Source organism: Rhinatrema bivittatum, chromosome 2, assembly GCF_901001135.1.
Source record: "Rhinatrema bivittatum chromosome 2, aRhiBiv1.1, whole genome shotgun sequence".
Classification (NCBI taxonomy): Eukaryota; Metazoa; Chordata; class Amphibia; order Gymnophiona; family Rhinatrematidae; genus Rhinatrema; species Rhinatrema bivittatum.
This window is the reverse complement of record NC_042616.1, coordinates 217,304,507-217,316,907: the sequence shown is the minus strand read 5'-3', so window position 1 is coordinate 217,316,907 and position 12,401 is coordinate 217,304,507. Positions and strand designations below refer to the sequence as shown.

At 50.5% G+C, this 12,401-nt stretch overlaps 1 protein-coding gene and 1 long non-coding RNA gene across 5 annotated transcripts in view; one reads left to right on the top strand and one right to left on the bottom strand.

Annotated features, from left to right (window-relative positions):
- Positions 1 to 5,572, bottom strand: part of LOC115084365 — a 48,719-nt gene extending 43,147 nt beyond the window's left edge. The window contains exon 1 of one of the 2 annotated variants that reach the window (XR_003854532.1): positions 5,460 to 5,572. This is a non-coding gene — a long non-coding RNA (uncharacterized LOC115084365). The remainder of the gene's footprint in view (positions 1 to 5,459) is intronic. The other variant, XR_003854531.1, reaches the window with a different exon arrangement.
- A 292-nt stretch (positions 5,573 to 5,864) lies between these two features.
- SKAP2 (src kinase associated phosphoprotein 2) overlaps positions 5,865 to 12,401 on the top strand; it is a 525,725-nt gene continuing 519,188 nt past the window's right edge. Inside the window, exon 1 of one of the 3 annotated variants that reach the window (XM_029589160.1) lies at positions 5,865 to 5,977. In XM_029589160.1, the coding sequence (XP_029445020.1) occupies positions 5,935 to 5,977 (43 nt within the window). In that variant the 5' untranslated portion in view covers positions 5,865 to 5,934. Of the gene's footprint in view, positions 5,978 to 6,135; positions 6,411 to 6,568; positions 6,591 to 12,401 lie in introns of those variants that run through there. The other 2 variants (XM_029589159.1, XM_029589161.1) reach the window with 2 other exon arrangements.

The window sequence follows — 12,401 nt, the reverse complement described above, 5'->3', positions numbered from 1 at the left end:
GGGAAACACGTACAGAAGGACGTCTGCTGGCCAAGGTAGAGCCAGAGCATCTACGCCCTCTGCGCCGTGCTCCCTCCAGCGGCTGAAGAACCGATTGGCCTTGGCATTGTGCAGAGTCGCCATGAGGTCGAGGTGAGGAGGACCCCACCTATCCACTATCAGAGCCATGGCCGCGTCCGAGAGCTCCCACTCTCCCGGATCGAGCGACTGCCGACTGAGAAAGTTGGCTTGAACATTGTCTTTTCCGGCGATGTGAGAGGCCGCAAGGCACTGTAGGTGACGCTCCGCCCAAGCGAGGAGACAGCTGGCTTCTAAGGCTACCAGGGGACTGCGAGTGCCCCCTTGGCGATTGATGTAGGCGACTGTGGTGGAGTTGTTGGACAGGACTCGTACCGCCTTGCCGCGGATCAGGGGAAGGAACTCCTGAAGAGCCAGGCGGACCACCAAAGTTTCCAGTCGATTGATGTGCCAGCGCGACTGAATCTGCGACCATGTTCCCTGGGAGGACTGAGAAAGGCAGACCGCACCCCAGCCCAACAGGCTGGCGTCCGTGGTCACTATCGTCCACTGTGGAGCTTGAAGAGGCATTCCTTGCAGCAGATGAGGCAGAGACAGCCACCACTGTAATTCGTCGGCAGTAGAATCCAAGAACGGAAGGACTACGTGGAACTGCTCCGACACTTGCTGCCAACGGGACAGCGAAGCTTTCTGTAACGGACGCATATGAGCAAAAGCCCAGGGGACAAGGTCAATGGTAGAAGCCATAGATCCGACTTGGAGATAATCCCAGGCTGTCGGGGAAGGTAGGGCAATCAAAGTCTGGACCTGATCGATCAGCTTGAGGGCTCGCGCCCGAGGTAAGAAAACCTTGCCTACTCGGGTGTTGAAGTGGGCTCCCAGAAATTCCAACTCCTGGGAGGGCTGAAGCTTGCTCTTGGAAAAGTTCACTATCCACCCAAGAGAGGCAAGGAGCTCCAAGACGCGATCCACCGCCCGCCGGCAAGAGGTCTCCGACTTGGCCCTGATGAGCCAATCATCCAGATAGGGATGGACGAGAATCCCCTCCTGGCGCAAGGCCGCCGCTACTACCACCATGACCTTCGTGAAGGTGCAAGGAGCGGTCGCGAGGCCAAAGGGGAGAGCTCGAAACTGGAAGTCCTGGTTGAGAATGTGGAATCGGAGATACTTCTGATAGTCGCGGTGAATGGGAATATAAAAATACGCTTCTGCGAGATCGAGGGAAGCAAGGAACTCTCCGGGGCGGACTGCCCGCAGGGTTACCATGTGGAAGTGGGGGATCTTGAGAGCCCGATTGACCCTCTTGAGGTCCAATATTGGGCGGAAGGACCCGTCCTTTTTGGGCACGGTGAAGTAAATAGAATACTGGCCGGCGCCAATTTCCCTTTCCGGGACTGGGACCACCGCTCCCAGATCCAGAAGCTTGGAGAGAGTCTGGACCACCGCGTCCCTCTTGGCCCGGCCGCAAGGCAAGAAAAGAAAGAGATCTGGAAGTTCCCTGACGAGGTCGAAAGCGTACCCGTCTCTGATAATGTCGAGGACCCACTGATCCGACGTGATCTTGACCCATTCCTCGAAGAACAGGGAGAGGCGTCCGCCGAGGTAAGGAACCGAGGAATGGGTCGGCTGAACTTCATTGCGTGGCAGGTTTAGCGGTGGCACGATACGTAAGCGGTTACTGCCTCCAGACGTTTGGCTTGTTCTGCCTCACCTGGCGGAAGCTCCCGGGCGCAGAGTAACTGTTGGACCCACTGGAGGCCCGCTCGCATCATGAGACTGCTACAGCAAGACGCCCGGACCCAGAGGGCCAGAACATCGAAGATGCGCTTCAGGTGAGCCTCCAGCTTATGATCTTGTGAATCCTTCAAGGCCGTGGAACCTTCCTCCGGAATCGTGGTGTGCTTGGCCACTGCAGAAACATAAGAATCCACCGAAGGATATCGCAACAGCTCCAAGCCCTCCTCCGGGAGGGGATAGAGCTTATCCATCGCACGCACCATCCGAAGCGCACCCTCAGGAGCCTCCCATTCCCGCAGGATAAGGAGCTTAAGCATGGGGTGGAAGGAAAAGGCAGAGGCCGGAGCCCGGAGCCCTCCCAGAACCGGGTTCATATCCTTAGGGAGCGAGGCCATGAGATTATCCACGGAGGGACTCTCCAGACCCAGCTCCTGCAAAACAAAAGGGAGGAGAGGCTCTAATTCCTCCTTACGAAAAGACGGAGGGCTCTAGGGTCATCCCCCTCTAGGGGGGGGGGGGGGCATCTGCCGAATCCGAGGAAGCAGCGGGGTCCGAGGACACAGGAGACACCGGGGGGGGGGGGGGCGCACCCCCGGGACCACCCACACCCGAACTGGTCCCTGGGGCTCCGCGGCCGGTCCAGTGGTCAACGGCGCTGAACGAGGGATTTTTGGTGGGGGGGGGGGGGGGGCTTTCGTCCAGCTCATGCAGGCTAGCTAGATAAGATTTGTGCATGAGGAGGACGAAATCCACTGAAAAAGGGACCCTGGATTTGGCGGGGGGCGAGGGAAGGTCAGGACCCCCCTCCTGGGCACCTGTGGGGGCAAAATCGGGGGTTAAATCAAACAAATCTGGCCCCCCAGCCCCAGGGAGCACTGAAATCGGCCCTAATGAAAAATCCAAGATGGCGGCCGTTCCCGGGCTCTGCCGACCCGGGAAAGGCCTAGCCATGCCGGGAGGAGTGGAGCCCCGGGCTAATTTGCTTGTCCTGCCGAGGAGGGACCTTCCCCACCCGGCAGGCAAGCAGTGCAGAGGCCCTGCCGCAAAAAACGCGAAGAGGGCAGCCCACAAGAAAGGCAGGCTGCCAGCCGGGACATAACTAAGCCGCTGCTAAAGAAAAAAAGCTGAAAAAAAAAAAAGCTTGATTGACAGCCTGCACAGCAGGAGAGAGCAGGCGGAAAACCTGCTGCTTTCTGCTTCTCTGGCTGCCGGTTCTAGCCCTACTCTGACCAGAAAAAAATAAAAAAAGCTGGTCAACTGCTGCAAATAAGTTAGAGGTAGGTGAGTACCTGCAACTTATTGAAAGTTTGAAACTTTTAAACTTTTTTTTTTTTTACTGAGCGCAGCAGCGGGTTAAAAACCCTCTCGGCAGCCAGAGGGGGAATGAGGCCCGGAGAGCATCGGTCCCCACACCTGGAAGCATCCACGGACTCAGGACTATGCAGGGAACCCCCTCCTGCAAAAGGGGCAAAGCCCCCCTGAGCCGGGCAAGAGCTGGGAGACGGATGTCTCCCACACAAAAACAGTAAAAGCACTAAAAGAAGGCAAAACTTCCTTCATAGATTTTTTTCCTTTGTTTCTAAAACAAGCGGGAATCAAAAGAACTACTTGCTTGAGCCGAAAAAGAAAGAAGAAGAGGATGACTAGCCTACAGCAGAGAACCAAAGGGGAGATGCTGCATCCGCTGGAGACAGACAAATACTGAAGGGGTAGAGGACAGGCTCTGTCCTGATATAGGGCATCCTTCAAGTTTTAGTCTGTCTCCACCTGCTGGAAAGGAGGCTCAACCCACTGTCTGGACTGATCCGGGTACGTACAGGAACCTACTCTTACCGCGTCCTTAAATCACCGGGTAACCCCTTCCGCCCGCGGCATGTATATTACATGTAAACGATCGAATTAGCTATTCCCTCCCATACAGTATCGCACGCCCCGACTATCGCTTTTTTACCCTGCTGTTTTGCCGCGCGTTTAACCTGCTAACTTACCGCCTACCCTTACCCCTGCGTTAGAGGCAGAGGTCAGGGTAGGCGGCAAACTTTCCCCCAGCCCCCGCTCACCTGGCCTGGCCGCGTCCATGGGTACTGGTCTCCGGGGCAGCCCCAGTCCTCTCCCCTCCTCCCGAAGCAACGAAAGCGGAAAAAAAGCGAAAAAGCGGAAAAAACAAAAGCACAAAAAAAAAAAAAATTGCAAGAGAGAGAGGGGAGAGAGGACGGGCAATCCTATGCTCGGGATTGCCAGTCCTCTCTCCCCTCCTCCCGAAACAAGGCGCGAAAAGCAGCCTTGCTTCGGGAGGAGGGGAGAGAGGACTGGCAGTGTAAAGCAACGAAGCGACTTACTTTTTTTGCAGCCCCCCTCCGGAGACGGACATCGGCGAAGACGACCGCGGCTCCCCTGCCTCCAGCTGCCCGCGAAGATGGACGCCTGCATGGGTGAAAGCGGCCCCTGTGCGTGCAATTGGGCCGCTCAAGGTGTGACGTCACGACGTTTGGAATCACGGCATGTGACGTCACGTCTTGAGCGGTCCAATTGCACGCACAGGGGCCGCTTTCGCCCGTGCGATGCGTCCATCTTCGCGGGCAGCTGGAGGCAGGGGAGCCGCGGTCGTCTTCGCCGATGTCCGTCCTACTTTTTTTTTCAATTTTTTCCGCTTTCGTTGCTTGCCTCGGGAGGAGGGGAGAGAAGACTGGCAATCCCGAGTGTCGGAGAACCGTCCACTTCCTGGTACCTGTCATTTCAAATGACATTTGAAATGACAGATACCAGCGTGTCCGTGAAGCGTTAGGCCAGCGCACCCAGGATACTGTATAGCGCTCTATACAGTATCGAGCGGTAGGTGAGCTGAACTGTGCGTGCGGCAACCGCGGGTGCGCCCGGCACTAACGCAGCTCTTCCTACCGCTCCTTACTGTATCGGCCTGATAATGTGTACTACACCGCTGTGGCCTTTGTTCTTTTAGGACGCTAGTAATTATAATGTAAATGATACCTCAAACAAAAGAGGGGGGGGGGGGGAATCGGTATATGCTATATATGAGATGGCTATTTAATAATACCTTTAAACATATATACCTATGTATTGCTAATCCTTAAAATACCAAACTTATATCTAAGTATGCAAATACCCTTTACACCAGGCCCCTTGCCTTAAAAGAATAAACAGGCCACTAGCCTTTTTAGCTGCCCTAAATACTAATTAGTAATGTAACAGGGGACATTACCATGGGGCCGCTGGCCCTATAACAAATCACTTCTAGCTGAAATAAATTTAAGTACATATAACCCCTTGCAAGGGGCAACAGCAATTTAAAATTACATGGATTTAACATAACCTGGCTGAATGGTAGACACATATATTGCCACTAGACTTTAATTACCCGATTCTATATATATAAATATATGTTTATACCTTCTAGATGCAATAAATTAATTAGAACTGTAGTGAATTTAACATTACACCAGAGCCTCTGGCCCTATAGTATGGCAGGCTGCCAGCCTTTTAGATGCCATAAATAATAATAAATAAGCGGAAAAGACAATTACCATGGGGCCGCTGGCCCTATAAACAAATACTCCAGAAGCAATAAAAGTTAAACACATAGATTTGTGGGCCGCTGGCCCTTAAACATAAGCTATAATAATACAATTAAATGTATAATAATAAATACAGGACCACTGGCCCTTTAAGGATATAGAATTAAATACCTTTGCTGAACCGTTCAGCTCCGTTCACCAGCAAGCTGCAGACTCCAGCTAAAGCGGAAGTAAGGAGGAAAGAACGCCAGAAAGGGGGAGTGCCCTGTTTTTCCAACCCTGATTCAGGAAAAACTAAGCCCTAACACAAAAGGAAAAAGCTGAAATGCTGTACCGGTTGCTCCCAGCCCTGCCATGAACATTAACCTTTACAATGCTAAAATGCTGCCTAAGCTCATGAAAAGTATTCAATCTTGCTTCTGCCAAACTTCCCCCCCTCCCCTCCTGAGTCTTAAGCTTCCTCCTTCACATGAACTGCAAAAAGCTACAATTGTTTCTAATGCTGCCCGAGCCTGGCAGAAAAATGCAGAGCCCCAGCCTGGGCCTGGAAATGCACAGAAACTTGCTCAGCCACCTGAACCGCAAAACGCTGTTTTCAATGCTGCACAAGGGAAGATGAAGCTGCTCTGTGCCTGGCCGAAAAGGCATGAAAAAAAAAAATAATACTAATAACGCTACCTGCAATAAAGGTGATTATATATTTCTTACCACCCTCAAGTTATTTCATCCGTGCACAACGCAATTTCAAAACACAAATCTCGTTTGCCCTCTATGGCCAGAGATAGTGGGACAGTCCGCCAAGAGCATGCGCCGCCTGAGTAATTGCAGGACCGGAAACAGAAGTTGGATGCCAGAAGGCAGCCTGTGACGTCTCCGTGTTGGTGCGCGTGCGCTGAGCTGCACATCTGCGGGAGCTGAATGAGGAAGCGAGGGGGGCGGGGTGGAAGTTGTGGCTCGTTGTCGGTGGCAGAGAGGTGAAAAAAAAAACACTTGCTGCTGAACAGAAAATTCACCTATACATTTAAAAAGCAGCCCAATTTGGCAGGAAAACCGCCTGCTTGGCAACACTGGCCGGCACCATGCTCGGCTCCATCCCTGAGGACGTTAAAAGGCTGCTGGCAGGTAATTGTGGCGGTCCCCGCGCCCTCTCCCAGTGATAACACAGCCTGGGGGTAGAGGGGAGGGGAGAGAAGGGTAAAAGATACAGGAAAGACAGCCGACCCAATTTTGGGGGAGCAGGGTATGGTGATGAACAGCAGCCTCTTGTTTCAAATCCCTGTTGATACGGTACTAAGCTGATGGGTGCGTACGGGAGCGATTCCAGGGTGTTATTTCTGGGATTAGGGGAAACGCCAGGAAGCCTTTGCAAAACAGACTTTTCTGTGCCATCTTGTGAAAAAGAGGAAGAAGAATCTCCCAAACTTCCTGGATCTCACACAATCTGTAATAGAAATGGGAAGGTTTATTAAACACTTAATTGCCTTCGTTTTTCTGTGCGTGATCCTGTAAAGGGTCTCCAGAATAAAACAGTCTGTGGTTGGCAGGGAATTGCATTTACATCTTGAGTTAAAGTGGTTAATTGTGATTTAAGGACGTTTGTTTCTCATGTGTCCCCTTTGGAAGAATCTGTAATGTTTATACTGAAGCTGAGTTTTGTTCTCAAGTGGACCATATTGTACTGGGGTTGAAGGGGGTGGGGGAGGATTCTATTTTCTGACTCTGTAAGTTTGTAGTAGGGCTTCAAACAGAATATTGAGCATGGATAAAGACCCATTATGTTTGCCCTGCAGTACTGCAGATCCTGTTGCTCTCTTGACTTTTGCCTTGCTTTCCCACAGCTGCACATTTTCTGTTCTACTCATGCCTTCTTGAATTCTACTACTGTTTTTGTCCCCACCATCTATACTGGGTGGCTCCTTCATCCATATTTATTTATTATGAATATAGCTCTCACCTTTTAATTGATAACTCAAGATGAGTTTACATTGAGGCACAGTATTTTCCATATGCCATTCTATGAAAATACTGTTGCACAATAATGCTGAATTTATTCCTCTTCATTCTAAGTAACTGGATGTTTCAGGGACTTAGGCCTGGCTGGCTGTAGATTTCTTAAGTCGTGGTTGATATAATGTAGGTGAATTACTCATTGCACAGAGCGGACCAGGCTCCTCTGTGGATATTAGTTGTTCTCCAGTGCATTTAAATCTAGGCTGTGGGATATACCTACAAGTCAGGTTTTCAAGATATCCACCATGAATATGCAGTACCTCTGATTGCATATAATATTCTCATGCATATTTATGGTGAATATCCTGAAAACCAGACTGACTAGGTGTGTTCCAAGGACAGTGTTCCAAGGACAGTGTTGAAATTTCAAAGGTAAAAAGTCAGGCTGTGTTGGCAAGTAGTTGTGATTTTAACAAAAATCTGTTGATTTACATGAATAACAGTCACAGAATCCACTCAATGAGAGATTTCACGATGAATGTCCTTGCATTAAAACTCAACACATTTACAGCATCTTCATTATTAATCCTTGGACACATATCTGGATGACCTAGGATTAACCAACATCAGACTCCTGGAAGATTTGAGCAGATTGCAACAGTGTTAGTTGAACTCCCTACCTCTATGAGCTGATAGATTTTGTTTCCTCCACCTTCTGCAAATCCCATTCATTAGATCTTGTCTGTAGTTCGCATAGCTCCCAACAATAGGATATTTTTTTAAAGCCTTTTAGGTAAATACCATCATGATCTTTAAAGAAAGGAGAGCTTGAATAGTTTCAGCCTCATTAGGTTGGAAAACTGAAGTCTTCTATGGTGGGCAGGTATTCATTTGACATGCTAGTTACTCCTTTCCTGCCTCTCTACTCCTGGGGGAATTCACAAGGCTGAATTTATGCAGAATTCCCCACCTGCACAGAATCAGGCATAGGAGCAGCAGCCAGCCTGAGTCAAAAAAAAAAAGGATATGAGTGATTGGGTTTGCCCTCATCAGAAGAGGAAGGAAGCTGTTTCTCCTTCTCCTCTGTAGTGCAGGCAGCCCCTCCTTCCAGTGGCAAAGAGCAGGTCTGGGTAGTGACAACTTTTCTGCTTTGCTTCTGTGCTCACTATTTTAACTTTTCCCTGGCCTTGTCCGACGCAAATATCACAGCCGTAGGCCCTAAAGTTTGCTGCTGTATGTGCTGGCAGTTAGTCAGGAAGCTGGCCTTCCAAGTTTTTTTTTTGTTTGTTTTTTAATCTTTCCTGAAGCCACTGCTTTGCAGTCCTGGATAGTGGTGATATTTTGGAGCTGGCAGGCTTAAAGGGGCAGGTCTCCCCCCCCCCCCCCATCCCTGACAATAATGGAAGACTAAGGTGGGGATCTGAGCCTGATTTTGTTAGAGGAGGAAGGACTGAGCCTAGGATATTTAGGGGGAAAGAGGCCTGGGAGGAGAGAGTGTGCTGGGTGGGGAAAGAAGGGGAGACTTGGGGGTGAGGGAGAAATAGTGGCAGTGGAAGGGAAGAGGGTATTGAGTCTTGGGTGGGGGAAAGAGCTGTGAGGTGGGTGTTGAGGAGCCTGGGGTGGGGGAGAAAGTTGGGTGGATTTGAATGTGGGATGAGAGAACTAGTGGTTTAATCTGGTGGGTAGGAGAGGGGGAGGTTGAGGCTGGAAGGTTGGGGAGAAAGCTGGGGAAGAGGTAGGGAGAGCATATGCTCAAGAGGTGAAGGAGAAAGTTGAGGGGATTGAAGGCTAGAGGGAGGGGCTGGGCCTTATGACGCCATCTTATAGCACTCTTTTATAGTGGGAAAATTCTGCATCTTTGAATTTTACTTTCCTTCAGTATTGCATTTTAAAGCAATTGTTAATCGGTGATTATGTGCTATTTTTTTTACAAATATTGTGTGCAGAGTTCACCCAGGTGTACCTCTTGCAGAACTGCTTAGGGAGCTCTATAGGTGAGACCTCTAGTGAGCTTACACATACATGCTAGGTTTCTTAAACCGGTTGACAGAGGTTTAATGGCACATGGTGATACTGTTAAACAAGATTCCCAATATTTAATGGAACACTGGGTTATATTTGGAAGGGACTACGTGCATCTTGTGCAGTGGTGCTGCCGAATTCTTACACTTGGTGTGCAGAAAACGGTTTTCCACTCCCTCTCATTCTCCAGGGTATTAAAACAATTAGACAAAAATCTGGTTTAAATAATAGCCTCATGTATGCCAGAGCCAGGAGATCTGCGAGTATCTCGGGCTAGCACGCACCACGTGGATTTTGAGGCACCCAAGTATGCGCGCAAATGGGGAAGTAAAAGGGCGGGGCGTGGGTGGAGTTGGGGGCAGGACATGGGCGTTCCAAGTCTGAAACCTGAAGTATGTGCATATGAAAAGGCCGACTGGCTTAACACGGCACTGCGCGTGCATGTACCACATAGAAACCTTAGATCTGCCAATAAAACTCTACTAACTGTTCCTTCTGTTAAATCGGCAAGCCTGCCTCACTCAGGTAAGGGAGAGAGCAGTATCGCTGGCTGGACCTGTTCTACGGAACTCCATGCCACTCGCAATAAGGCTGCAGAGGAATCTGAAACTATTTAAAACTAGTCTGAAAACCTGGCTTTTTAAACAAGCCTTTTACAAAGACAAAGAGAAGGAGGAAAACAGTTGAAAGTTAATGACGCACCAAGTAATCAGTTTGTTCCTCTAATATCTCCAAATTGCATATTAACGCTATCTTTGAACTGCTTGACAGTTTTTCAACTAACATATAAGGCTTAATTAACACACAATCTTTTCTTATTAAAATATTTTACTGTACTATGTTGGCACATGAATAATTTGCATTCCCTGTACATACCCGGATCAGTCCAGACTGTGGGTTGAGCCTCCTTTCCAGCAGGTGGAGACAGACAAAAACTGAAAGGATGCCCTATATCAGAACAGAGCCTATCCTCTAACCCTTCAGTATTCGTCTGTCTCCAGCAGGTGTTAGCAGCTCACCCTTCGTTCTCTGCTTTAGGCTAGTCAGCCTTTCTTTCTTCTCTCCTTACGGATCAAGCAAGTACTTCTTTTTCTTTAAGTATTAAAGGAATTTTTCTTAGTGATTTTTTTCTTTCTCCTGTGGGAGATGGTTCCGTCTCCCAGCTCTTGCCTGTCTCAGGGGGGCTTTGCCCCTTGTGCACTGCATAGCCTGATTCCGTGTCCGCTTCTAGGTGTGGGGACCGAGTCTCTCGGGTTCTCCTCTCCCTCCCTTCTGGCTGCCGAGAGGGTTTAGAAACCCGACTGCTGCGCTCAGAATAAAAAAAAAAAAAAATCAGCTGAATAAATGGAAGGAAAAAAAAAAATTTCAGCTTTGATTCAAAGTTGCAGGTATTCCCCTACCTCCAACTTGATTGCAGCAGTAGACCCATATTTTTTTCTTTTTCCTTCTTTGGGTCTCAGGTGGCATTGAACCGGCAGCCAGACAGGCAGGAGTCAGCAGGTTTCCCCCCTGCTTCACTCCTGGCCTCCAAGCTGCCAATCAAATTTTTTTCTCTTCAGCTTTTTCTCTTCAGAGCGGCTCTCTCTTTGCCGCGGCAGGCAGCCTGCCTTCCTTTTGGCAGCCCCCCTTCGAGTTTTTGGCAAAGGGGCTTCTTCCATGCTTCCCTGCCGGGTGGGGAAGGTCCCTCCTCGGCGGGGAAGGCAAATTTAGCACGGGGATCAGTTCCCCACAGCTTGGCCAGACCGTTCTTGGGTTGAAATGCCCGGGAATGGTGGCCATTTTGAATTTTTTATCGGCTCCGTTTTCGGAGCTCCCTGGGGCTGGGGGGCTAATTTTTTGACTGCTACCCCCCGATTTGAGCCCCCCAGCCCCCCAGGAAGGTTTTTTTTATCACCCTCTCGCCTCCCCCTCCCCCTCCCCCCTCGGGATATTTTTGGCCTCCCTTTGATTTGCTGCACCCTCCCCCTGCATAAATCCTTTAGTCTGCAGGCAGGAGGAGGTGGAAGGTCCCCCCTGGACCCCCACCGGGACAAAATAGTATTTTATTTAAAAAAAAAAAAAAAAAAAAAGAGAACTTTTCTCGCTGAGTAAATAATAATAAAATTCAATTTTCCCGCTCCATGCCGTTGATAGTCTGGCTGGCTACGGAGCCCCCGAGGTCCCCTGGGGCGCAGGGGGTTGTGGATGCTCCTGGAGGTGCCCTCCCTCCTTCCTGACTTCCCGGCGGATCCAGTATTCCTGGATCCGACCGCCAATCCGGTTGCGTCAGTTACCCTTCCACTCCTAGTACTGCCTCGTTGCCCACAGATATGGCCCCGGTCCTGGCGGGATTCAGGGATCTGGCACGCGCCTTCCCTCCTCCCATGCACACATAATTGCGCCTGCGGTAATAGCAGGCTCCCCGGATGGGCCGTGCCCTGAGTGGTATGCTTCGTTTATAAAAAAAAAAAAAATCCCAGTAACGATAATCCCTCCGTGGACTGTTCCTGCGGTCGCGTTTCCAGAGGTTTTCCTGGCTTTCAAGCGGCCCCAGTACGCCCGCTCGAGGCTCATGTGAAGCGTACTTTGCTGTCCTAGCGCTGGGGGTGTGTACCAATATGTGCAGCAGTCTCCTGCTGGGGGCAGGTCTCAGGTGGGGTCCATGTTATCTTTGCCCTGCGCCCGGGACACCCCTTGGCCAGAGGCTATGCATACGATCCTTCTCCGCCCCCAGGCAGGGCAATAGCCTCGGCGTTGCCTGTCGCTCGGCCCCTGTAGCTGTGCCACTGGTCGGCCGATCTGCCCGCCACAGCCTGATGGGGTACGTTGCAGCCCGAAGGTAAGCTGTTCCCTGTTAAGGACTTTGCGCAACTCTCGGCTCTCTCCTGGGTCGGGTGAACAGTCATCACTGAGCGGTCACCCGTCTGCGTTTTGGTGTTTCAGGGGCGTCAGGCATCTACGTCCATCTTCTCGCCCACTTTCCTGTCGTAGTGTTTTAATCTGGTTTTTCGGGTCCTCTAGGCAGTTCTGGCCGAACCCCTGCATCACGTTCCCTTGCAGGCTCTTACGCTTCCGAATATCCCGGTCCTTTATACCCTCTCGTTCACGTTTTAGGGGCCAGCGACGGCATACCCCACGCGGGCACGGTGACTCCTTAGGGGG